This window comes from Eleutherodactylus coqui, chromosome 4 (assembly GCF_035609145.1).
Source record: "Eleutherodactylus coqui strain aEleCoq1 chromosome 4, aEleCoq1.hap1, whole genome shotgun sequence".
NCBI lineage: Eukaryota > Metazoa > Chordata > Amphibia > Anura > Eleutherodactylidae > Eleutherodactylus > Eleutherodactylus coqui.
The window spans coordinates 34,372,332-34,398,135 of NC_089840.1; the positions used below are offsets into that span (position 1 = coordinate 34,372,332).

At 50.8% G+C, this 25,804-nt stretch overlaps 1 protein-coding gene across 1 annotated transcript; it reads left to right on the forward strand.

Moving 5' to 3' along the window:
* Positions 1-3,832: 3,832 nt before the first annotated feature.
* Positions 3,833-25,718, forward strand: PTGFRN (prostaglandin F2 receptor inhibitor). Its single transcript, XM_066599202.1, has 9 exons — positions 3,833-3,980; positions 15,766-16,134; positions 20,234-20,653; positions 20,798-21,133; positions 21,267-21,674; positions 23,018-23,407; positions 23,496-23,603; positions 23,691-23,987; positions 24,838-25,718. The coding sequence occupies exons 1-9, from the start codon at positions 3,929-3,931 to the stop codon at positions 25,005-25,007; spliced, it is 2,550 nt and encodes an 849-aa protein (XP_066455299.1). The 5' UTR covers positions 3,833-3,928; the 3' UTR covers positions 25,008-25,718.
* The last annotated feature ends 86 nt before the right edge of the window (positions 25,719-25,804 follow it).

A 25,804-nucleotide genomic window follows, 5' to 3' on the forward strand; every position in this document is an offset into this window, starting at 1 on the left:
ACGCAGACAGGTTTAAACGTGTAAACGTACCCTTAGACAGCTGTCATGAGAGGGTGCTGCCGGCTTACTTCTCTGTACACTTCCCGTATAGCAGTGCGGTGCCGTATACACACGGATGGGTATCCCATACTCACCTTTCTGGAATCGCGGCCGCACGCCACTTCCTGACGTAGTTCTCCGCTGGATGAAACGCTGTCATGCGTTGTGTCAGCAGGCCTCTTGGATCCATCAGACCATGAACCCCCAATAATGGGCTGTTAGTAGAGAACCTGACTACTACCACCCCCCTCCGTGTCTCCCAGGGGTCCTCGGTTTCTGCGGGGCCCCCACCCCTCTATATATGAATCCTATTAACTCTATATCCATCTTATTTCTCCGCGTCGCAGATGCTCTGATGCCAACAGTGGTCAGGGGAGCCATTATCCGCCATCACCAGCTAATTGCGTCTGGTAATGGTAACGAGATATCAAGTATCATAGCAACACGCCGCCGCCTTCATTAATTCCCCCATTAAACAGCGCTTCCATAGCACGCTCCAGTGTAATTACTAGCGGTAGACCGCGCAGCGCTGCGGCGACCTCGTTGTAATCATCACCCCCAACATCCCCCGGAGGAAGAGACATCCCCGAAATCCTACATTATATACTGTGGAATCTGCATCACGCACGATGAGATTAGATACAGCGGCTCAGCATACGGCATCACCCATGATTGGATTAGATACAGCAGCTCAGCAGACGGCATCACCCACAATCGGATTAGATACAGCAGCTCGGCAGACGGCATCACCCACGATCGGATTAGATACAGCAGCTCAGCAGATGACATCACCCACGATCGGATTGGATACAGAAGCTCAGCATACGGCATCACCCATGATTGGATTAGATACAGCAGCTCGGCAGACGGCATCACCCACGATCGGATTAGATACAGCAGCTCGGCAGACGGCATCACCCACGATCGGATTAGATACAGCAGCTCAGCAGACGGCATCACCCACGATCGGATTAGATACAGCAGCTCAGCAGACGGTATCACCCACGATCGGATTAGATACAGCAGCTCGGCAGACGGCATCACCCACGATCGGATTAGATACAGCGGCTCAGCAGACAGCATCACCCACGATTGGATTAGATACAGCAGCTCGGCAGACGGCATCACCCATGATCGGATTAGATACAGAGGCTCGGCAGGTGGCATCACCCATGATCGGATTAGATACAGCGGCTTGGCAGACAGCATTACCCACGATCGGATTAGATACAGCGGCTCGGTAGACGGCATCACCCACGATCGGATTAGATACAGCGGCTCAGCAAACAGTATCACACATACAATTAGATACACAGCTCAGCAGACCATACCATACCTGAGAGGATTAGATACAGCAGCACCACACGATTAGGTTTAGGCCCAATACCCACGGACGGATTATCGCTGCAGAATTTGTGGCTAAGCGTCCACCGCGAATTCCACAGCCATGTCCATTCACAGACATGCTGTGGTAAACGATTCTCCAGGGCCCACGAGCGGAAATCAACTGTGTTTTTCCGCTCGTGGGGGAGAATGGCAGCATGTTCTAATTTGTGCGGAAAATCGCACAGACAGCTTCTATTGCAGAGCTGTGAGCGTCACAGCCCAGCACTGGCGCATCATGCCCTGCACTGCGCATGCGCACTCGCCAGGACACTCGCGGTGGATCCAGACAAGTGAATATTAGGTCTCTGAGGGGCGCCGGGTCTGATTCCACTGCAGTCAGAATCCGCCCGGCCGTGAGCATGAGGCCTTAGCCCTCATTCAAACCGGCACAACAGGAACTCCGTCACGGAGCCGATCAGCAGCAAAAGCGCGAGCGCTGGATTCTTAGTCTAATTGTACACACACGAGTGCGATATTAGACCGTGAAACTCGCCAACATGTGATGTCCCCACGGAGCCGGGGAGTTTTGTGTTAAAGCCGCCTCGCATCACTTTTCCGAAGTAGCGATTAGTCGCAGCGGAGGATTGCAGAGTTTCTCATTATTTTCAATAAGTAAGGCTGGGTTCACACGGGGCAGATTTGCCGCGGAATTTCGCCTCGGCAAATCCGCATGCAGCCGCTAATCCCGGGATTAGCCAGCCATGTGGACGAGATTTCTCAGAAATCTCGTCTACACGGGACGGCAAATCCGCTGCAGCTAAGACGGCAGAAGCTGCTGCTGCGGAGCGGATTTGCCGGCCGTAGCATGTTCATTTTTTTCCCGCTGCGGCCGCGCTCTCCTCTATGGGAGCGCCGGCTGCAGCGGAAGAGCGGGCGGCCGGGCCGCTCCAAAGCCGCCGTGGGTTTTGCAGCGGCAGTTCTCCCGGCGGAAATCCCGCGGTTTTTCGCTGCGGCCAAACCGCGAGATTTCCGCCGAGAATTCACCCTGTGAGAACCCAGCCTTAGCCTCACATCAAATCGCACTCGCATGCGCCTCGCTCGCCGTGCGACACTGTGCTGGCCCCATTGAAAACAATGGGTGATGTGAGGCGTTCCGAAGGAATTCCCAAAGATAGTACATGCCGCGATTTTTTTCCCAGCGCACCAAAAAAAATACCATTCAAAAGAACGGGCTTCATATTCGCGCAAGATTTGTGCATTTTGCAACGCGCGATTTTCTTGGCTGTGCGAAAATGGCCTTAAAATGCTTAACGTAACGCATTGAGCCCGTTCACACCTGTGTGAGGGCGCCGTTAGGGCTTCCCGGCTCTCTGCTCCACCTTAGGAGCTGAGAAACAGAATTAAAATGGAAATAAACTGATCCGGTTTTTTTTACCTCCATCGATTTCAACGGGTTTAAAAAAAAAACGTAGAGCTTTCAGTTTGCTTCTGATCGGTTCCGTTTTTTTGGAGCCGAGAGACAGAAAGCTCTAATGGAACCCTAACACAGGGCGGAATCCCACCGGAAATCTTGTGGTTTTGCTTCAGCAAAAGCAGCAAGATTTCTGCTAGGAAAGCGCAGCTTCAAAACCCGCAGCACCTAGCCGTGGGGTTTGGAGCGGCTTGGCCACATGCTTTTCTGTTGCAACGGAAAAGAAAAATGGTCATGCTGCGGCCTGGAAATCCGCGCCGGCTTCTGCCGCAACAGATCGGCTGATCCATGTGGACAAGATTTTTGACAAATCTCGTCAACATGGCTGGCTAATCTCGGGATTAGCAGGCGGATTTGCTTTCCCGGTGGAAATCTCACGTTTTTTTCACTACGGCAAAACCGCGAGATTTCTGGCAGGATTCCGCCCTGTGTGAGCCCAGCCCAAAGGTTCCGTCCGGTGCCATTACGCCCCCGGGCAATTTCATGAACAAAATTTTTATGGAGATTAGCAACGGTGCTGCGTGCACGGATGTGAATGAAGCCTTAGATACAGTAGATACCACCCCAGCAGACATATGGCGGGTTAGGTACGCCACCCCAGCAGACATATGGTGGGTTAGTTATGCCACCTCAGCAGACATAATGGGATTAGATACATCTCACCTCAGCATTACTATAATTACGGCGGCGCTGTAGAGACATTGTTTCATCTTCTCATTTGCATACAATTACGGCAGCGCAATGTAATACGTCTTTATTAGTATCATTACGGTAATCCCGGTTGCACTGATTTCTGGCGTCCTTCTCTTCAGTTTCACCTGAATGAAGGAGAAGCTCCGCCCAGACCCCGCCCTCCTTCAGGAACAGCCAATCACAGAGCAGCGCAGGTAGACCTGGGGGGACGGTGACTCGATGGCACTCAGGCAGGTGTGAGCGCTCACCTAGAGATGACACAATGAAAGGGGAGTGCCCGGTGGGCGTGGTCTGTGCGGGCGGAGTCTCCCCAGCTCCTCCTCCGGGCAGTGTGAGCTTCTCCCTGCACTCAGCGGACTGTGGAGCCTGCGGGACTGAGCGTGAGAGGCCGGGAGCAGCATGAGGTCCCCGCGGAGCCCCCCGCTAGCACTGCTGCTCCTCCTCTTGTCCGGTAAGTGCACAATTGCGGGGAGCGTCACACTGAGCGGAGACCGGCGCAAACATTGCGAAACTCCAGGAACACCGAGGGGGAAATGACTGCTGGGGTTATAGAAGTCATGTATGTGAGGGTCACATGTGGGGGTGGGGTTATACCGAGGGAAGGCGGGGTCAGGTCTCTTGGGGGGCATGGCTGCTGTCCTGGATATTCTGGGGTCTCGATGACCCAGGACTGCCCCCTCCTCATGGACCCACCCCTAACCTGTGCCCCTCCTGATGACCCTAGTCACCTGCATCCCTCCTCATGTGTCCATCCCTCATGTATCCACCTCCTCACTTTAATCCCCTCCTCACTTTAATCCCCTCACCCACCCTCTTCCCCTCCTTATGTATCCACTCCCTCATCTGTATCCCCTGCACCCTCTCGCCTCTGTGATTGTGCAAAGTTAATGATTAGGTTTTCTGGGTTCTTTCCTGGGCTGTAAGGATCTAAGCTGGGGGGATTATGTGAGTGCGTCCTAGGACCCCAGAGCTGACACTCTACACCAGCCGTCTCATCTGTATTGCATGCTCTAAACAAACAAACCCCTCTGTACTCCGCCTGATAACATGCTCCCTGACCTACTGACTGCAATCCCTGCTGGCCATCATAAACCGCTCCTGCAGTCATACTGTTTCTGCCATCACACGGCTAAATGTCTGACCATTGTCTATGTGTATAACATCGCTCACTCTCCACCTCGCCATACCGTGCACATCTCCACCTCGCCATACCGTGCACATCTCCACCTCGCCATACCGTGCACATCTCCACCTCGCCATACCGTGCACATCTCCACCTCGCCATACCGTGCACATCTCCACCTCGCCATACCGTGCACATCTCCACCTCGCCATACCGTGCACATCTCCACCTCGCCATACCGTGCACATCTCCACTTCGCCATACCGTGCACATCTCCACTTCGCCATACCGTGCACATCTCCACCTCGCCATACCGTGCACATCTCCACCTCGCCATACCGTGCACATCTCCACCTCGCCATACCGTGCACATCTCCACCTCGCCATACCGTGCACATCTCCACCTCGCCATACCATGCACATCTCCAGCCCCTTTACCTTCTGTATCACCCCACTATTCGTAGTATGTAAGCTCATTGGAGCAGGACCCGCACCCCTATTGTTTCCATCAACTGATCACTATGTAACCGTGGTTCTGTGATGTTTGTATTGTCTTTCTGTATTCCCCCTGTCTATGTAAGCGCTGTGGAACATGTTGGCGCTATACAAATAAAGTTTATTATTACTAGACTGGAAGCTCTTCGGGCCAGAAGAGGGGGAAAAAGTGCTTTAGCCAGAGGCGGCGAAGAGAGTTTTTGTTTACATATACAACCCCCTCCCTTTCCCCACAGCGCCAGCTGTACTGCTGCTCCCCAGTGTACAGCGCCCCCCCCCCCCCCCTCATTTACTTCAGCGCCCCCTGCTATGCTAATATACAGTGCCCCCCTGTAAGGCTGCTCCCCAGTGTACAGCGCCCATCAATGCTGATATATAGCGCCCTCTCCCCTATACTGCTGCTGCCCAATGTACAGCACCCCCTCCTCTATGTTGATATACAGTGCCGCCCTGTACTGCTGCTCCCCAGTGTACAGCCCCTTCTATGCTGATATACAGCGCCCCCCTTTACTACTGCTCCCCAGTGTACAGCGCCCCTCCCTTAACCACTGCTCCGCAGTGTACAGTGCCTCCTTCTATGCTGATATACAGTGCCCCCCTTTACTTCCGCTCCCCATTGTACAGCAACCCGCTCTATGCTGATATATAGTATCCCCCTCTATGCTGATATACAGCGTCCCCCTTTACTACTGCTCCCCAGTGTACAGCGCCCCTCCCTTTACGCCGCTCCCCAGTGTACAGCGCCCCTCCCTTTACGCCGCTCCCCAGTGTACAGCGCCCCTCCCTTTACCGCTGCTCCCCAGTGTACAGCGCCCCTCCCTTTACCGCTGCTCCCCAGTGTACAGCGCCCCTCCCTTTACCGCTGCTCCCCAGTGTACAGCGCCCTTCCCTTTACCGCTGCTCCCCAGTGTACAGTGCCCCCTTCTTTGCTGATTTACAGCGCCCCCCCTGTACTGCTGCTGCCCAATGTACAGCGCCCCCTCCTCTATGCTGATATACAGTGCCCCCCTGTACTGCTGCTGCCCAATGTACAGCGCCCCCTCCTCTATGCTGATATACAGTGCCCCCCTGTACTGCTGCTGCCCAATGTACAGTGCCCCCTCTTCTATGCTAATATACAGTGCCCCCCTTTACTGCTGCTCCTCAGTGTACAGGCCCCCTCTATGCTGATAAACAGCACCCTCTGTACTCCCCAATGTACCGCGCCCCCTCTGTGCTAATATACAGCGCCCCACTGTACTGCTCCCCAATATACCGCGCCCCCCTCTGTGCTGATAAACAGCGCCCACTGTACTGCTCCCCAATGTACCGAGCCTCCCTCTGTGCTGATATACAGCGCCCCACTGTTCTTCTCCCCAGTGTTCAGCGCCCCACCACCCATGCTGGTATACAGCGCGCCCCCTCTATGCTGGTATATTGCACCCCAGTGCACAGCCCCCAAATACTGTTGTACAGTGCCCCCATCAATCCTGTTATACAGCGCCCTCCCCCCTATACTGCTGCTGCCCAATGTACAGCACCCCCTCCTCTATGCTGATATACAGTGCCCCCTGTACTGCTGCTCCCCAGTGTACAGCCCCCTCTGTGCTGATATACAGCGCCCCACCGTACTGCTCCCCAATGTACCGCGCCCCCCACCCATGCTGATATACAGCGCCCCCTCTATGCTGGTATATTGCACCCCAGTGCACAGCCCCCAAATACTGTTGTAAATGTACTCTAGTGTACAGCCCCCCATGTTGCTATACAGCCCCCCACTATGCTGGTATGCCCAACTGCACTGTCCCCTCCTCTGTACGCCCCCTCCCTAGTGTACAGTGTTGCTCCCCTAGTGTTCCTGTATACAGAGCAGGACTTGTCCTCAGAGCTGACACTCATTAGTTCTGGTGTCTGTGTCTGGGGGGATTACAAAGGGCAGTGAGGGAATTCCTCCTCCCCCTCCCTGGGTCATACATTCCCTCAGACTGGGGGAGGAGGGGGTCTCACATTACTACAGCAGCAGACACAAAGACCCCACTCCCCTCCCCCCCCCTTACTGCCCAAAGTCTCCAGCACTCCCCTGACATCCAGTGTCCCCCATGCTGTATTATTGGGCAGTGCCAGAGCCCCAGTTATACCCCTGACCAGGAACCTGTACCCTCTACAGAATAGCGCCCCCTTCCTTCAGCTTATCTCCTGTCACCTATAGAAAGATCAATCTCTTGTGTTGCCATTGACTAACTGCTCTCCTAACTCACATCTCAGCTGCTGCAGAACCTCATCAACTATACAGCTGATAAAACGGTGCAAGTTTTGTGCGTTTGTACAGCGCACAGATCTCGCACGTTGTATTACACCATTGTTTTCAATAGGTTAATTTACACGGGCGTCTTCCCTCTCGTAGCAATGGTGGGAAAAACGAAAGCATCTTGCGATTCACATGCTGGAATAGGACATATAATGTGCGGAGTCTCGTATAGCTCACTGACGAGGGTGTGTGTGTGATGCGGAGAATTTTGGGCGCCACTTGCTAGCCACCATGTAAATGCAGCCTAAGAATATATAGTGTGAGAATAAATCCTGATTCATGAATAGAATGCTAGAACAGTGAAGACTGACACCTCCACATGCAGAGCGCTGCATGCCATTAGTAGTCGTCGCCCGGGAGATGGATTAGATTTCGGGAAGGGGCGGCGGTGTTTTATATTGTATAGTGGATGGCGGGGCCTCGCTCCCTAGTTTTGTGTACGCCTCGCTGTGTGCGGTCTGCTCTGTTAATTGTGACTTTTCCTTCTTTGTGGGATCAGCTGACGGCGTGTGAAACAGCGCTAATGACTCACCTGCCGCTCCCTCCAGGTACAGTGATGTCATAAAGGGGTGGAGCTACAGGATTTAACTCATTGCGGAGCACTATGCTCATACAATAAATGAAAAAGGGCGGCAGAACCAAACCGGAGCCCGACGCCATCCCCGATGACAGACATTGGTGCTTCCTGCAGAATGTATGGGGGATCATTAACGCTCGGCATGCAATTCTGTGACACAATAGTGAAATGGCTGATAACAGATAACAATAAACTGTACTCCTCTGTCCTAGAGCTCTAGACTTGGAGAGGCAATGCCCCTTTAATGCCAGTCTTTGCTGTGGTGTTGGCGGCTATCAGTTGCTATGATGATGCCAGTAACGGAAAAAACTAAAGTTGATGGAAACTTGTGACGAAACTTAGAAGATTTTATAACAAATTGGAGCCGTTGTTTCTAGGATGCGATGCCAGGTGCCCCTCCCTCTCCTCTACCGCCATGCTGCCCTCATGCCGTGCCAAATCTGATAGGCGTCTCTACCCGTGCGGCCGGTCGAGTTTACTTCTTCCCTCCCTCACTTTGTGCTGTTTCCACATCTTGGCCTTCGAGATATTAACCGCTGTGATGCAATAAAGGGTTAACTACAGTGCCGTAACTGGACACGGGGGATAACGGCTGTACCGCTAAGGTCCTGTTCACAAAACCGTTCTTCCCGTCCAGCAAAACGGGAAGCTGGATCTGCCCTATGACAGAAACGAACGGCGCCGGATGGACCCCACAGGGTGCGCTTCAGAAAAGAAGGTCGGCACCAGAAACTGACTAAAATCTATGTTTTCCCTAACAACCAATCACAGCGCAGCTTTCATTTCCAATACTGCTGAGGTAAAATGAAAGCTGCGCTGTGATTGGTTGCTATGTGCAAGAAAGGCAGATTTTCTTTTAGCCAGCTATCTATTGTCTACAGCAACCAATCACCGCATGGCTTTCATTTTACCTCAGCAGTATTAGAAATGAAAGCTGCGCTGGGATTGGTTGCTATGGGCAACATACACATTGTCTTTGCGATCATGTTCTCACGTAGCGGAAAAGCTGTACTTGATTTCAGCGTGCCCAGCGATCCCCTCCAATACAAGATCGCAGCACACCCCAACAACCGCCAATAAACGCCTCTACCGCTGGTCAGGTCTTGCAAATTCCTCATCACCTGACCAGCGGCAGTGGAGTTGCTTACTGGCGGTTGCTGGGGTGCGCTGGGATCTTGAGGCTGGACCGCGCAGTATTCCGCTCTGTGTGAATGTACCCTAAGATGGCTTTCATAACTGTGTGGTGCCGGGCAACTTTTCTGTGGCCGACCCCGTATAATGCGTTTTGTCCAGCTTCCGTCATGCCAGCTTTTGCTGTTCAAAAAAGCGGCGCACTGCGGCATCCGGATGTGCAATAGAGGCTCTTAATGGAGCCTACGTGCGCCAACTTCACGTTGGTCAAGAAGGTGGCACAGCCATATAAGTCCACAGCTGACACCTTCCCGTCTGTCAGTACCGTTGGGGGCTCTGCGCCCAAAATGGGGGTCATCTGATGGCTGAAGCAGTTGTATACTTTGCCGCGCCCATGTTATACTGTTACAGACATCCTGACGGACATGACAGCTGCGCCCCCTCCCCTCGGTGCATCCTGCAGCTGTTGGGTTGGGGTGCGGCAGCATCAGGGGTGATGACACTGTATGAGATGTGCGGCCGTCACCCATCTCCTCGCTACGGTGACACATAATGGTGAAGTCCATTGACTTGCGACTGTTACTGTTCTTCGAATACGTTGACCGTTTTGAATGAGGCGGTGGTCATGTGTAGTAGTGCTGGTCTCGTGTACGTGGTCTGTGCGGCGTGGGGTGTGTAGTAATGGTGGTCTCGTGTACGTCGTGTGTAGTAGTAGAGGTCTCGTGTACGTGGTGTGTGCAGTGGTGGTTGTGTGTAGTAGTGGTGATCTTGTGTACGTGATTGTGTGTAGTAGTAGTAGTGGTGTGTGTGGTAGTGGTGGTTTCGTGTACATGGTCTGTGCGGTGGTGGTCGTGTGAGGTAGTGTTGATCTTGTGTACGTGGTTGGGTGTAGTAGTAGTGGTGGTGGTTTCGTGTACATGGTCTGTGCGGTGGAGGTTTCGTGTACGTGGTCTGTCCGGCAGTGGTGGTCTCGTGTACGTGGTTTGTGCAACGGTGGTCATGTGTACTAATGTTGGTTTCGTGTACGTGGTTGTGTGTAGTAGTGGTGGTGGTTTCATGTACATGGTCTGTGCAGTGGTGGTCGTGTGTAGTAGTGGAGGTTTCGTGTACATGGTCTGTCTGGCGGTGGTGGTCTCGTGTACGTGGTTTGTGCGGCGGTGGTCATGTGTACTAATGTTGGTTTCGTGTACGTGGTTGTGTGTAGTAGTGGTGGTGGTTTCATGTACATGGTCTGTGCGGTGGAGGTTTCGTGTACGTGGTTTGTGCGACGGTGGTCATGTGTACTAATGTTGGTTTCGTGTACGTGGTTGTGTGTAGTAGTGGTGGTGGTTTCCTGTACATGGTCTGTGCAGTGGTGGTCATGTGTACTAATGTTGGTTTCGTGTACGTGGTTGTGTGTAGTAGTGGTGGTGGTTTCATGTACATGGTCTGTGCGGTGGAGGTTTCATGTACATGGTCTGTGCAGTGGTGGTCGTGTGTAGTAGTGGAGGTTTTGTGTACGTGGTCTGTCTGGCGGTGGTGGTCTCGTGTACGTGGTTTGTGCGGCGGTGGTCATGTGTACTAATCTTGGTCTTGTGTACGTGGTCTGTGCGGCGGTGATCGCTCACCACGGGAGATGAGAGCAGGGTGACCAGTGCTGACAGGTGACTGTACGCAGCCTGGCGCTGGCATCTCCATCCCGGGCACAGCTGTCAGAAAGTGGGGGCCTTCTCACAATGATATCCCTATAAGGAAACGGCAACCGTCTGCTGGAACGTTCTACGCTGCCGGAGCTGTAACATTAACCCTATGCTGCCCCTTACTAACCCCTCGGTGGCTGAGCTGCACTGTGATACCAGGAGCGAGCCGCCTCGCTGGCTCCAGGATTAAGCTCCCACCTTCCCTGATTAGGAGCCTCGTTCTGTGTGAGATTCTCCCTGACCCAGTTCTCCACCGACTTCACCTTCTTCTCCCATCATTCCCAGAGCGAACTGAACAGCGCTGTACATATAATATGTGTGTGTGTATATATGTATATTTCACTCATTGGAAAAAAAATGCAATCCCTCCCCCAGAAGTTGTCGGAGGGAAGAAACTTGATAAAAAGTGATTACAATATCAGAGCAAAAGGGGCATTTATTGGGGAAAACTGACGCCTTGTATGGAGGCTCTAGTACCCTGTTGTACCGCCTCTAGCTTGGATACAAGATGTGATACAGGCAGGCATGGAGGCTCTAGTACCCTGTTGTACCGCCTCTAGCTTGGATACAAGATGTGATACAGGTGGACATGGAGGCTCTAGTACCCTGTTGTACCGCCTCTAGCTTGGATACAAGATGTGATACGGGTGGACATGGAGGCTCTAGTACCCTGTTGTATCGCCTCTAGCTTGGATACAAGATGTGATACGGGGGGCATGGAGGCTCTAGTATCCTGTTGTACCGCCTCTAGCTTGGATACAAGATGGGATACAGGTCGGCATGGAGGCTGTAGTACCCTGTTGTACCGTCTCTAGCTTGGATACAAGATGTGATACGGGTCGGCATGGAGGCTCTTGTACCCTGTTGTACTGCCTCTAGCTTGGATACAAGATGTGATACGGGCGGGCATGGAGGCTCTAGTACCCTGTTAGGCCGCCTCTAGCTTGGATACAAGATGTGATACAGGTGGGCATGGAGGCTCTAGTACCCTATGCGGCCATCTCTAGATTGGATACAAGATGTGATACGGGTGGGCAGCCATGGAAGTGTGACAGTGTCTGGGGACACTCCTGTGACACCCTGGTATAAGGAGCTTTTTGGGGCCCTGCACTAGGTATGGGCAGTGTATGGGTGTTCTGGGTATGAGCACTGTGTGGTAGTTCGGTGTAGGGTTATGGGCACTGTATGAGGACACGCTGTGTGTAAAGTGTATAGAAGCACAGCTTAAGATGTGGGGGCACACATGAAGTATAAGCAGTGTATGATGCATGTTATGGGCATTGTATGGGGGCACAGTATGATGGCACATGTGGGGTAAAACTAGTGTAATGAGGCACTGGGTATGGGCTGTGTTGGGGCTGCGCATGCAGAGCATAGGCAGTATATGGGGGTTAAGCGCTGGAGGTCAACATCATGTGGGGGTATCTGTAGAGTATAGTGTATGGGGGTACTTTACAGGGTATGGGAACTGTGAGGGCTCACGCTTAGGAAAAGCAATGTATGCCGGCACAGCGCTGGGTATGGACCACAAATCGGGGTATTTATGTGGTAGAAGTAGTTTATGGAAGGCACAATGTAAGGTACTGACACTGTATAAGGACATGCTGGGTATAAGAAGTGTATAGAATCACAAGGGGCACACAGAGAATAAGCCGTGCATGGGGCACAGTGCATTGTATGGGCTCATGTGGAGTTCGGAATACGGGCGCTGTATGTGTAAGGACATACACTATGTAAAGACAGTATATGTATGGGCAGTGTATAGGGGTACAAGTGACAATTTGCAGTGTAGGGTATGGGCACTGTATAAGGGGTAGTGTATGAGCAGTGTAGGGGCATGGTACAGTGTATGGGGGCACTTTGCACTGTTCTGCCAGTACAACGCCACACGGGTCAGTATCCAGCCTCCTGGGTACTTTCCGGTCCGGGTATCGGCTGGCGTTGTCCTGGTTTCCATGTTCTGCTCTTCACTGACCCCACATATTGGAGTATACTTCCTACAGGGGGCGTCACTTCTGGGATTACTTCAGCCTCCTGTTGTAACGCTCCCGGGACCTCGCCCGCCCGGTGTTTATGCTCTGTAGTCTCAGGTGTTAACCCCGTAGAGTGTGGAGCTGCTGCCCTCCTGTCGCCTCTGAGGGCGAGGTCACCTTCTGGCTGGGTGATGACTTCTCCTACGTCAGGGACCTGTACAAACATGAAAGTTGCTGGGAACTGTTATGCCATCTGTCTGATGCCACCCTGTCTGCCCCACCTTAACACAGGTAAAAGCATTAATACACCCAACGACCTGTAATGGGTGGTCGCCATGTTCAGTGTCTTCACACACCCTAATCCTGAAGATGGTAAGGGGACTCCCTCCGTTTGCATCACATAAAAATGCAGTTTTTGTGCAGTACAATGCAACTTTGACAGTAAGTCCTACTGTGAAAGCCATAACCTAAGCCCTAGCTTTAGGGGGGGAAAAAGCGCTGTCTAGCGCTTCTGCAGCTTCCTCCCAGTCCCCGGGACTGTTCTTCTTCATCTCTTCTGGCCGGGGATTGAAAAATCCCCGCCTACTGGAACTGCTGCCTCTGATTGGCTGACGCTTAGCTAATCAGAGCCAGCACTCGAACGGCTGTGATTGGTTCATCGAGTGCTAAAAATCCTTGCAAGCGGTGCTGCTGCTACAAAGTTGCGAGACTTTGTAGCACCACTTGCGACTTTGGAGCGCTACAAAACCGTGCAGTCGCTGCGAGAAAACGCAGTGATATCGCACGGACCATCGATGCAATATGATTATGCAGTGTCACCTGTGTGAATGAGGCCTGAGGCCATGTTCACACAGCTGATTTCTGCCATGGAGTTTGACTTTTAGGCCTTCTCCACACGGGCGACACGGTATCGTCTCGAGAAAAACGCAGCGATATCACTTCGGTGGTCCATGCGATATCGCTGCTTTTTCTCGCAGCGATTTTGTGGCGCTACACTTTGTAGCCCCACTTGCGAGGATTGGGTGGGGGGGCGTTCCTAGCAGCGCTTCCTGGAGGTGGGGATTTTCTAATCCCCATCCAGAGGAGATAATGAAGAACCGTGTCGGATCAGGGGAGGACGGGCCGGAGCCGGACAGCGCTTCTAAGGTGATGTATGTGTTTTTCCTTCTAACGTTGTTACATAAGCCATTTTCTCCCGCACGCCACAGCTGGTCGTGTGTGATAATTGCACCATCCGGGCGTGACGCTGCGTTCTCGGGCAGCGTTTCCCTGTTGGTCCTGGCGTACATTTCGTAGGCATTAGCTTTATGTTACAATCATCCGATCAGAAAACCTGTTTGATGAGGTCACGTGACGGGGGTGCGGGTGTATAAAGGAGTGTTAGTAGGGTCCGTGTTGTGGGGTGAGCAGGTCACATAACCGGTGGTAGGATCACTCAGTCTCCGCCTGTACTCGATGTGACTTTCACTTGTCACTTTAGTAGCTAAGCTTTCGTCTTGCTGGCGTCGTCACACTGACACCACACGCATTTTGATTCCCGGCCTGTTCTTAATACTGCAAGCCTCAGGAGAGCGGAGATCACAGACAGTGAGGATCTTAAGACGGCGCTTTCCCTCCCCGAGTGATTGTTCCAGGAGGATTAGGAAGGCGAGAACCTGTAATGTGGAGATCAAGAAGGAGAAGGTTCTAGAGCCCGCGCACGTGACGCATCCTGTGAATCCAGGGCTGCACAATGTCACACGAGACGAGCCGGCTGTAATCTTCACGCGTTTTTACTTGTTTCTTTCTTTCCTCCTAGAAATCGATGCAGAAGTCACACGTCGGTTACACAACACGGCGCGGCTTTTCTTCATCTCCTGGGCAGTGCAGGCGTCACGTTCGTTTGGCGCTGACGCATTTCGGAGGCGTTGACTTGACTCTGCTGGAGGTTGTCTGTGAAATGTGTTAGAATATAATCATTCAGCTGTATGTGCGATGGCTTCCAGGAACTACGACGCGCTGCATCCGTCGCGGCCCCCCGCAGGGAATTCTCACTAATATTCATCATTCCGCTAGGCACCTTGCAAAATTGTTTGTGACCACGGTGACACAGCCTCACGCTGCCATACTGCTGTGAGCGCCATCGCAACTCACCCCTCTCCGATGGCAGAGATGCGCAGGACTAAACGCCAAAATGTGTGATTGATTGTCGTTGGCACTGTAGGCTGCTGCATCACGGCATGGGTGCCAGGACAAGGGGACCGGTCAGTGTTTTTAGGGGTGGTTGGTCACCAACAACTGCTTTTTTTTTTTTTGCTTTGGCAGTGGAAGGGTTAACGGTATATAATTGCTGGCGCAGTAAGGACGGCTTTAACCCTGTTGACCTCAGGTTAGCGCTTTTTTTGTCAGTTATGTCCCAGAATTCTTTGCTGCAGGCGAGACAGAACATGACTCTATGAATAGACGGTCTGTTGTGTTGGGTGTGCCGACGATTGGCTATTGATGATATCACGGGCTGCGCCGAGGTCTTCAGTCTCGTCTTATAACCCTGGGGTGAGCGTTAGAATCATTGAGGCAAGAGGTCAAGTGCCGTCTATTATAACCCTATAATATATCCTCCACCATCATGTCCGGGACAGGGGTGTCTCGTGTAATACAGCCGCCATGAAAGCGGAGAGGTTCAAGGCAAGCTGCACTGCGGACTGGTCAGATAACAGTCTGTAGAGGCCTTTGGGAGCAATGCTCTGCATTAATTAGGAACTGAGTGCTGAAGCTCTGCTTTTTGGGGGACTGCAAGTGATGTTCTGCAGGGGATGGTGCAATGTTATGCAGTCTATATGTCACAGGCAGTGATGCATCTTCTAAGATCATTATTCTGCTCCAATCCCTACCGGAGTTGTGTTGGTTTCTTCTAGCTAACCCTTAGTCTGCGCTGTAACAAGAGTGTAATTTCAGTATTAGTCATGTTCTGCTTTCTTCTATCTTCCTGCAGGTGTCGTGTTGGGCCGAGTAGTCCGCGTCCCGTCTGGTCCTCTCCTACGGGTGGAAGGTACCGATATCTCCATCTCCTGTAATGTCAGTGAATATGAAGGTCCCAGAGAGCAGAACTTTGAATGGATGTACTCCTCGGGGGCGGGACCTGCCGTGGGAGTGCTCAGCACCTGGGACAACTCGTTCACACATGGCTCGTACATGGAACGGGTGAGATCCGGGGGCATCCAGCTGCAGAGGAAGGGAAACAGCGAAGTCCTTCTCCAGATACACCAGCTAAGGGCGACCGACGAGGGAAACTACAGCTGCTCCACGCCCAGCACGGACGCCACTTACAGCGGAAACTACCTGGACCAGGTTCAGCTGAAAGGTAATGCCAGCCTGGCACTAATGCAGTACACCACCACAGGGAATCTCATCTAATTTGCCGATCCTAGAAAGGTGCCACCCCACCTAGGCGTTCTGCTGCTCATACCTTCCCCCCCCTCCCAATTGCTAGATCCACCCCTGCCCCCCTGTATATCTGTACACTGTAACACCCTGTTGGGAGCAGCCGTTCAGTGTCTCCTGAGTGTATCATGGCTCCACCTTGTGCTTGTGTTTGGAATTGCAGGTATAAAGCCTGAATAGATGTGCGTATTCTGCTGTGACACGGCAGCCTGGGCTAGGGCAGGGATGACAATGGTCTGTTCTTATGAATATGCATATTTCTGCCACGGGTTTGCCCCTCTTTGCTGTTGGAATCCGTACAGGGATTTAGTCTTTGTAAATAGGCAAATCAGTATGCAGAACTCCTGATGCAGATTCGGTGTGGAATGTGTATCAAGAAGGGGCATGTCATTTCCTTTTCTTTCTGCATGCAGGTTTGTAATCTGCACTTAGTCTTATATAGCTCAGATATTTTTTCTATGGCACGGGTTCCCATTCAAATGAATTGGAAAGGTTACTGGTAATTTGATGTAAAAAATACATTTTATATATATAACCTAATGTTTAATCATTCCCCATTTTTTTAAGTAAAGTGCAACTGAGCATAAAGGCACCATAACTCCCAGCATGCCCGCTGCCTTGCGGTTATATTCGACTCTGATCTCTTCCTTTACCCCCTATATTCAGTCTCTTGCCTGAACATGTCAGCTGCACCTCAAGAACATCGCAAGAATCCGCTCTTTTCTCACTGTGGGCACGCTAAAAACGCTCACTGTTGCCCTTATTCATTCTCGGCTCGATTATTGCAACTCGCTGCTGATCGGCCTCCCCTGCACCAGACTCTACCCTCTGCAATCCATCCTGAATGTAGCAGCCAGGCTCATCTTCCTGTCCAGCCGCTACTCGGACGCCTCTGCCCTGTGCCAGTCACTGCACTGGCTGCCTGGAAAATGCAGAATACAATTTAAACTCACTACCCTCATCCTAATAGCGCTCCACAGCACCGCCCCGCCCTACATTGCTTCCCTCATCTCAATTCACCACCCAGCCCGCGCCCTCCGCTCTGCTAAAGAAATCATATTAAGTGCCCCTTTAACTCGAACCTCTCATTCCCGCCTCCAATACTTCTCCAGAGCAGCACCAGTCCTCTGGAACGCTCTACCCAAAACTATCCGGGCAATCCCTGACTCGCACAACTTCAGGCACCTCTTCAGGAAGGCATACCACATCCCCTAAACCAAACCCCTCTGTACTCCGCCTGATAACATGCTCCCTGTCTTACTGACTGCAATCCCTGCTAGCCGCAATCAACCGGCCCCTGCAGTCATACCGATTCGGCTACTATACGGCCTGACCATTGTCTATGTGTATAGCATCCCTCACACTCCACCTCGCCATACCACGCACATCTCCAGCCCTTTACCTTCTGTCTCACCCCATTACTTGTAGTATGTAAGCTCGTTGGAGCAGGACCCCCTACTGTTTCCAACAATTGATTACTTCATGTAACTGTGGTTTTGTTTTTATTCCCCCTGTTTTGTAAGCGCTGCGGAATATGTTGGCGCTATAGAGATAAAGATTATTATTTCTACAGCCTCGTGTATGAACACCTCCTAAAGAATTTATATTCTGTGGCTCTGCCTGCTGACTAGGCCCTTGCCCTTTGCCCCTGGTTGCCAGTTATGCTCCCTCTCATAAAACAGGTAGTGCTGCTTGCCCTTTCTGTGTTGAAGCCTTTAAAGTCGAAATATTGATGAAAGCACTAATACGTCCTGGATGGAAGTCGTGGGAGGGGGGCGTTAGGGGGGCTGAAGATTGCCGTTAGTTATTCTCTGCTCAGCAAGCACCATCATGTAATAAAAGGAGAAATTTGTCCTGCTTTTATTCTTGTTAAGGTTATGCATCAATTTACCCGTATTGAACTTTCTGTATTGACCACTAGATGTCAGCATAAGACGGCACGCCTACACTCCTGACTGGAAATATTGCTTTTCAGCGTGCTGTAAAGATATATTCAAGAGTCACAGAGGCAGAGGGAACTAATTTGTATAAAAGCCCGAATCACAGAAGATCCCTTATTATTCTAATATTTTATTTCAATATCTAAAAAACACACACACACACATTGGGCTCGATCATCAACTGATGAAAGGACAAGACAACATACAAAACAGGAGTGCCCATATATGTCACAGTGTTACCGCACAGGGGAGGTTTTGAAATGAGACTGTATTCATGCGTCTATAATATAATTACATGAATCTCCTATTATGAAAAACTTCCCGGGAAGTCAGTGTCTCAAATCGTATCTCATATAGAGCTGGGGTGTTTATGGTGTGATTGTTTGAGATCACATCTCAGCACAGTGTCTTATCCCCGTCTATTTGTCGATTTGATTGAGCACTTTCATTTATTTGTTCAACTTGGTGGACTGACCAACTATTTTACAAGGGTTAGCCTAAATGAGCAAATAGTTCCAAACCTTCATGAGTTTAATCAACAGCTAGATCATTACAAAATTCAGGATTCAGAGTACAAGGTTCGATGCATTTCTGTCGGACTTCGACTTTTCAAGAACCGTATGGTCAATGGTCTAGAGTATATTCATAGGTCTGTCTATATATCAATTTGACAGACGTATGCTTAGTAGTATCAAGATAGACTTGTCTAGATAGTTGGTTTTTGTAGGAACAAAGATAGTTGCTATTATCTCCTGATCTTATATGGATTAAAAAAACTTAGAATCTCAGGATACTCAGTAGTGATTACATCTCCCTGTAGTTTGGCAAATATCAATCAAATTGTATGACCCGTCTCCTGATGGCTAGAGATTGGTCAAGGCGATTTAATAAAATCGCCAACTAAGGCAGGGTCTGTTTAACATGACCTCATTGCTCTGATATCAAAGCCAAACACTTTCAGAACTCAGCATGAAACAGGGGACAATACCCCTTAGCCTAGGTCTAGATCTGTATAAATAATCGATCACCCAGCTGGCTAGACTAGCTCAAAACCGGGTCAAATAGTGATGACCGCATTAACTAGATATCTAGACTAAAGTATGAGCGCTGAATAAAGAGCGGTTTTCTATTAGGCTAATGCATAGAGAGAGAGTTGTGTAGCCTCCTGCCCTGATGGTGGGTAGGGGCCCCAATCTCTAGCCATCAGGAGACGGGTCATACAATTTGACTATTTGCCAAACTATAGGGAGATGTAATCACTACTGAGTATCCTGAGATTCTAAGTTTTTTTTATCCATATAAGATCAGGAGATACTAGCAACTATCTAGACAAGTCTATCTTGATACTACTTAGCATACGTCTGTCAAACTGATATATAGACAGACCTATGAATATACTCTAGACCATTGACCATACGGTTCTTGAAAAGTTGAAGGTCCGACAGAAATGCATCGAACCTTATACTCTGAATCCTGAATTTTGTAATGATCTAGCTGTTGATTAAACTCATGAAGGTTTGGAACTATTTGCTCATTTAGGCTAACCTTTGTAAAATAGTTGGTCAGTCCACCAAGTTGAACAAATAAATGAAAGTGTTCAATCAAATCGACAAATAGACTGGGATAAGACACTGTGCTGAGATGTGATCTCAATCACACCATAAACACCCCAGCTCTATATCAGATACGATTTGAGACACCGACTTCCCGGGAAGTTTTTCATAATAGGAGATTCATGTAGTTATATTATAGACGCATGAATACAGTCTCATTTCAAAACCTCCCCTGTGCGGTAACACTGTGATATATGGGCACTCCTGTTTTGTATGTTGTCTTGTCCTTTCATCAGTTGATGATCGAGCCCAATGTGTGTGTTTTAGATATTGAAATAAAATATTAGAATAATAAGGGATCTTCTGTGATTGAAGATATCTTCAGCAGCATCCTTTCATCACTTTTAGTGGGCGCCAGGTTGCAGTGATATTATTGATGTAAACTGCTTATTTTGACTCCAGCAGCACAACCACGTTATGATTATTTATACGAGATTTCATTAACCCTTCTCTCCTCTGTTTGCAGTGATCGCTGACACCCTTCGCCTCCACGCCCCCAAAGGTCGTCGGACCAGCGCCCGTAATGTGACTGAAGGCGGCTCGTTTCAGTTGCCGTGCCAGGCGTCATTTGAAGACGCAGCAACTCACGTCCACCTCTCTCTCACCTGGCAGCGGCAGTCCGAGGGCTCCATCTCTGAGGTTCTGACACTTACACACTTGGGACGGCTGCAGCCGGGCACTAAGTATGCAGCTCGTTACCATGCTGGGGAGTTACGGGTGGACACTGCGGCATCCGATACTTATCAGCTGACTGTGGATGGCGCACAGCAGTGGGATGCTGGAGAATACAGTTGTGTGGCTAATACCTGGGTGCAGGGGGCCGACGGCTGGGAGAAGATCCAGGAGAAGCAGGTGGACGTTGGCAGAGTGGAGGTTCGGCCGATTGGTGAGTCTCTAGAAGTGGCGCTGTAGTGGATGAGGTTGTTGAGTCCATGGGGTCCAAGGATGGCATCATGAGGAGACATGGTAGGGTTCTGGCATATGTAGTATAGTGCGGGATCTCTGGTAATATCCTCTTTCTCACCCGCAGAGCTGAAGGTGTCCATAGAGGAGCGGTCTGTTGTGGTGCCCGAGGGCAACCCCTTCACCCTGACGTGTCTGGTATCTGTAGACTCCAGCGTCCCTCTTATCACTCAAGTCCGCTGGTACCATATCCACTCAGGAGAGCTGCACCAAGTGCCGAGCGGACCGGGCCCTGATCCATCGGCAGAGACCACCATCACTCACGAGCTGTTAGTGCCACAAGCCTGGAACTCCAAGGAATATACCTGTCAAGCCAGTGCATGGATGCTGCTCAGGAACGGGATGTGGCACCGAGCTGCTGAGGGCAGCTCACCCCCAGTCGGAGTGCAAGTGACACATCAAGGTGAGTAGTCTCTTTTTTTTTTCTTGCCCTTTTTATTTTATGTTCTCCCTTTCCCCCCTCGATGCCCTCTCTTTTGCCCCTTTCCCCCTCAATGCCCTCTTTTCCTTTTGCTTACTATCCTGTTTTCCTTCAGCCTCAGATCTGCAGGTGACTCTGAATATTTCCGTGGCCCCACATATGGCAGAAGAGCCCTCAGAGTTGTGGTGTCACATGAGCGGCGCCCCCCACCTATCTGTGTCCTGGTATTTTACACCATCTCAGGAGGACCCCGCCGCAGTCAGACCCGTGCTGCTGGGGTCCCTGCATCAGGACGGAAGCTTGCAGTTGGGGGAGCGCTACCAGCAGAAGTTAGAGAAGGGGGAGCTGATCCTCTCCCGGCGGGAGTCCCAGATCTTTGTGCTGCGCATACAATGGACTTCAGAGGAGGACAGGGGGTCTTACTACTGCAGCGGCACCAGCTGGAAGCAGCTGCACAACCAGAGCTGGACCCCCGCAGCGGAGGAGACGTCTGCTCCCGTCAGTCTCTTCTGGGTTACTAAAGGTAAGAAGGATGACATGTACAAACTAGCTGTCCTATACTCTAGTCACATCCAGAGCTGCAGTCTCATTGTATCATATACTCCAGTCACATCCAGGGCTGCAGTCTCATCGTATCATATACTCCAGTCACATCAAGGACTGCAGTCTCATCGTATCACATACTCTAGTCACATCCAGAGCTGCAGTCTCATCGTATCATATACTCTAGTCACATTCAGAACTGCAGGCTCATCATAATACTCCAGTCACTTCCAGGGCTGCAGGCTCATCATAATACTCCAGTCACTTCCAGGGCTGCAGGCTCGTCATAATACTCCAGTCACTTCCAGGGCTGCAGGCTCGTCATAATACTCCAGTCACTTCCAGGGCTGCAGGCTCGTCATAATACTCCAGTCACTTCCAGGGCTGCAGGCTCGTCATAATACTCCAGTCACTTCCAGGGCTGCAGGCTCGTCATAATACTCCAGTCACTTCCAGGGCTGCAGGCTCGTCATAATACTCCAGTCACATCTAAGGCTGCAGTCTCATTGTATCATGTACTCTAGTCACATCCATAGCTGCAGTCTCATTGTATCATATACTCCAGTCACATCCAGGGCTGTATTCTCATTCTATCAAATACTCCAGTCACATCCAGGGCTGCAGTCTCATCGTATCATATACTCTAGTCACATTCAGAGCTGCAGGCTTATCATAATACTCCAGTCACTTCCAGGGCTGCAGGCTCATCATAATACTCCAGTCACATCTAAGGCTGCAGTCTCATCGTATCATGTACTCCTAGTCACATCCAGAGCTGCAGTCTCATTGTATCATATACTCTAGTCACATCCAGGGCTGCAGTCTCATTGTATCATATACTCCAGTCACATCCAGGGCTGTATTCTCATTGTATCATATACTCCAGTCACATCAAGGGCTGCAGTCTCATCGTATCACATACTCTAGTCACATCCAGGGCTGCAGTCTCATCGTATCATATACTCTAGTCACTTCCAGGGCTGCAGGCTCATCATAATACTCCAGTCACTTCCAGGGCTGCAGGCTCATCATAATACTCCAGTCACTTCCAGGGCTGCAGGCTCATCATAATACTCCAGTCACTTCCAGGGCTGCAGTCATCGTATCATGTACTCTAGTCACATCTAAGGCTGCAGTCTCATTGTATCATGTACTCTAGTCACATCCAGGGCTGCAGTCTCATCGTATCATATACTCTAGTCACATCCAGAGCTGTAAGCCTTACTCCTTACCACTGTCTGTACTATGCATACTCTGCTTAGGTATCTTATGGGAAATGTCTGATGGCGTCACATCTCCATTGTAACCTCTTCTTCTCCCCAGACTCCTCCATCATGGTGGACGCCCGGCTGATACAGATGGTCTCCGCAGCTGGAGGAACGTTTGAGATGATTTGCACGGTGCAGGCCCAGAACATTCCCTCACCCCAGTATTCGGTGCAGATCTTGCTTAGACGCCCACAAGAAAACGCAGTCGCTGTCATCTCACTGAACCGCGACGGGGTGATACGCCGGAGGCAAAGTGCAGTTAGCAACACGGTACTGGAGAAGGGCAAAGAAGGTGCCTACCTGTTCCGACTTTACCAGGCACAGATCCAGGATGTCGGCATGTACCAGTGTGAGATTGTGGCATGGACGCAGGGAGGAGGCGGAGCCTGGAGAATGGCGCAGAACAAGACCACCAATGCAGTACAGCTGGAGTTCCAGACTTCAGGTGAGCTGGGGAAAGGATGGGGTTACGACACGGTGCCACCTGATGGCAGAGGCAGAGTTTCATCTTCGGTTCACTTTCTTCCCATCAGGACCAGTGTTCAATGTCAGCGCGCGATCGGACAGCTCTAGCGTATATCGCGGCGACAGATCTGAGTTTTGGTGTATCATCACCATAGATGGTCCGGCCGTGGATCCAGGTAACTCGCTGACCCTATATGACCCGGACATGTGACCTCGCTGTATAGATCGTCTGTGAATAGCCTCCTCCTTTCCCTCCTTCGCAGATGACTTGGCTTTCGATGTTTCCTGGTTCCTTCAGAGGTCTGGCGGTTCCTCCGTGTTTCTCGCAGCTGTGGATCGCAGCGCTCAGGTCCGGCACAATCAGAGAAACAGCAGCAGCGAGTTGTCCCTGGAGCGCGTCAGCGACATGGAGTACAGGCTGCGCGTCTACGGCTGTGAGCAGGAAGACGCCGGCAGTCATTACTGCACTGTCACACCGTGGGTCCGCAGTGGCGAGGGCGGCTGGAACCGGCAGGAGACCATCACCTCTGACATGACGTCCTTGAACGTCAAGATGGATTGTAAGTGATTGGATGGAGGTGTAAATGTCAGTGCCAACATTGTAGATTACTCGTATACCCTGCGCAATGGGAGGGGGAATATAATAAATCGCAGCCCCCAGTGATATAGCAACACAGCAGCGCCCCCTTGTGCAAAGTGGCCGCATAATCTCCACAATGAGGGCTATAGGATAAACTATAGGCCCTAGCCCCCTTCTTCACCCCCCCCCCCCCCCAGTCATATAGCAGCCGTGCCGACTAGTTGTAAATACACATCTGTAGATCACATATACTGTGTTTCCCTGAAAATAAGCCCTAGCTGTTTTTTTTAGGATTTTTGGGAAGGCTTGAAATATAAGCGCTAGTTACACTACATAATTTAAAAAAAAAAAAGAAACATATTACCTAGCAGGGTCATTCCAGGCCGCTCCGGCAGTTCCTGCAGTCCTTGGCCGTCTGCAGAAGATTACTTCCTGATTACAGGATTCATAAATCCCGCCTCCAGGAAGCGATGGCACTGATCGGCTGAGCATCGCTCGAAGAACCAATCAGAGCCATTGCTTCCTGGAGGCGGGATTTATGAGTCCCATAACCAGGAAGTGATTTTCTGCTGATGGCCAAGGACTGCAGGAAGCATCAGAGCTCTGGAGAGCAGCGGGAGGGACCTGGACCGAGCCTGCTGGGTAAGTATAATAAGACATTCCCCAAAAATAAAACCTAGTCCCTTTTGGGGCAAAAATTAATATAAAACAGGGTCTTATTTTCAGGGGAAACTCGGTAGTAGGGCTGACTTATCTGCAGTTCTGGACTAGGCCTCTAGGTGGAGCCTTGTTATAACTTGTTGGGTAACTTTCTGTTCTGTTCCCCGCAGTGCTGAACGCCTTCAGATATCCTCTGCTAATCGGGACTGGACTATCGCTGCTCGCTGGGCTCTTATCCTGTCTCATTGGGTATTGCAGTTCACGGTTCTGCTGTAAGGCGCCGCCGGTCCAGGAGAAGCGCAGGGAGCATCGCCGCCTCATGTCCATGGAGATGGACTGATGTGGATGAGACCACAGACTGAGCCATAGACTGTTATCCAGGAGGCTAGGGGGGCAGTATGTGACTCTTCTGGATGGGGCCGGACTAGGGTTTTTTACCACTCTCTGCACTTGCCTCACCCCCCCCACCCAGAAAAAAAAGACTACGCCAGCGGCACAACGGAGGCAGCTAGATGGCGCTCATCATGCAACAAAGCAATAACTCCCAAAGTAACTGACAAATGTGATGAGCCCTGCACTTCTGAATGGATTTACCCCATGTGTGTATTGTGAGCCCTGGACTGTGGGCCAAACCAATACAATTAAGGTGGTCTGCAGCTTCCAGGACACGTGGCTGCTGACAGGTGTTATCCCATGCTGCTCTACAGCGCCATAAACACGCGTGTAACGTGCACACTGTGATGTGGCTCCTCCCCTGAGGACACCCTATGATAAGCACACGCCTCTGCAGGGCTTCTCAATGGTTCTAATGTTTTCCTTTTACTAGAAATGCAGATTTGGTTTTATACAGAAATCGCCAAGTTCCTTGTTTTCCTCACAGACTTCATCCTGGGGCCCCTGCCATAATCCTGGGCCCTAGGATAACCCTTTGTCTTCCATAGCAGACGATTTAATTGCACTTCTGAGCAGCGGAGAAGGGAATTGCCATATTGTGTTTTTTGTGTTTTGTCCTCCCTCCGTCCAAGCAATAAAATCTCTTCTATTTTTTACATCCCGTTGTGTTGTATATGGATTGGGGAAATAGGGGCCAGTCTTTATAGATCCACACACTGATGATGATGGTTATAGCGTCTGATA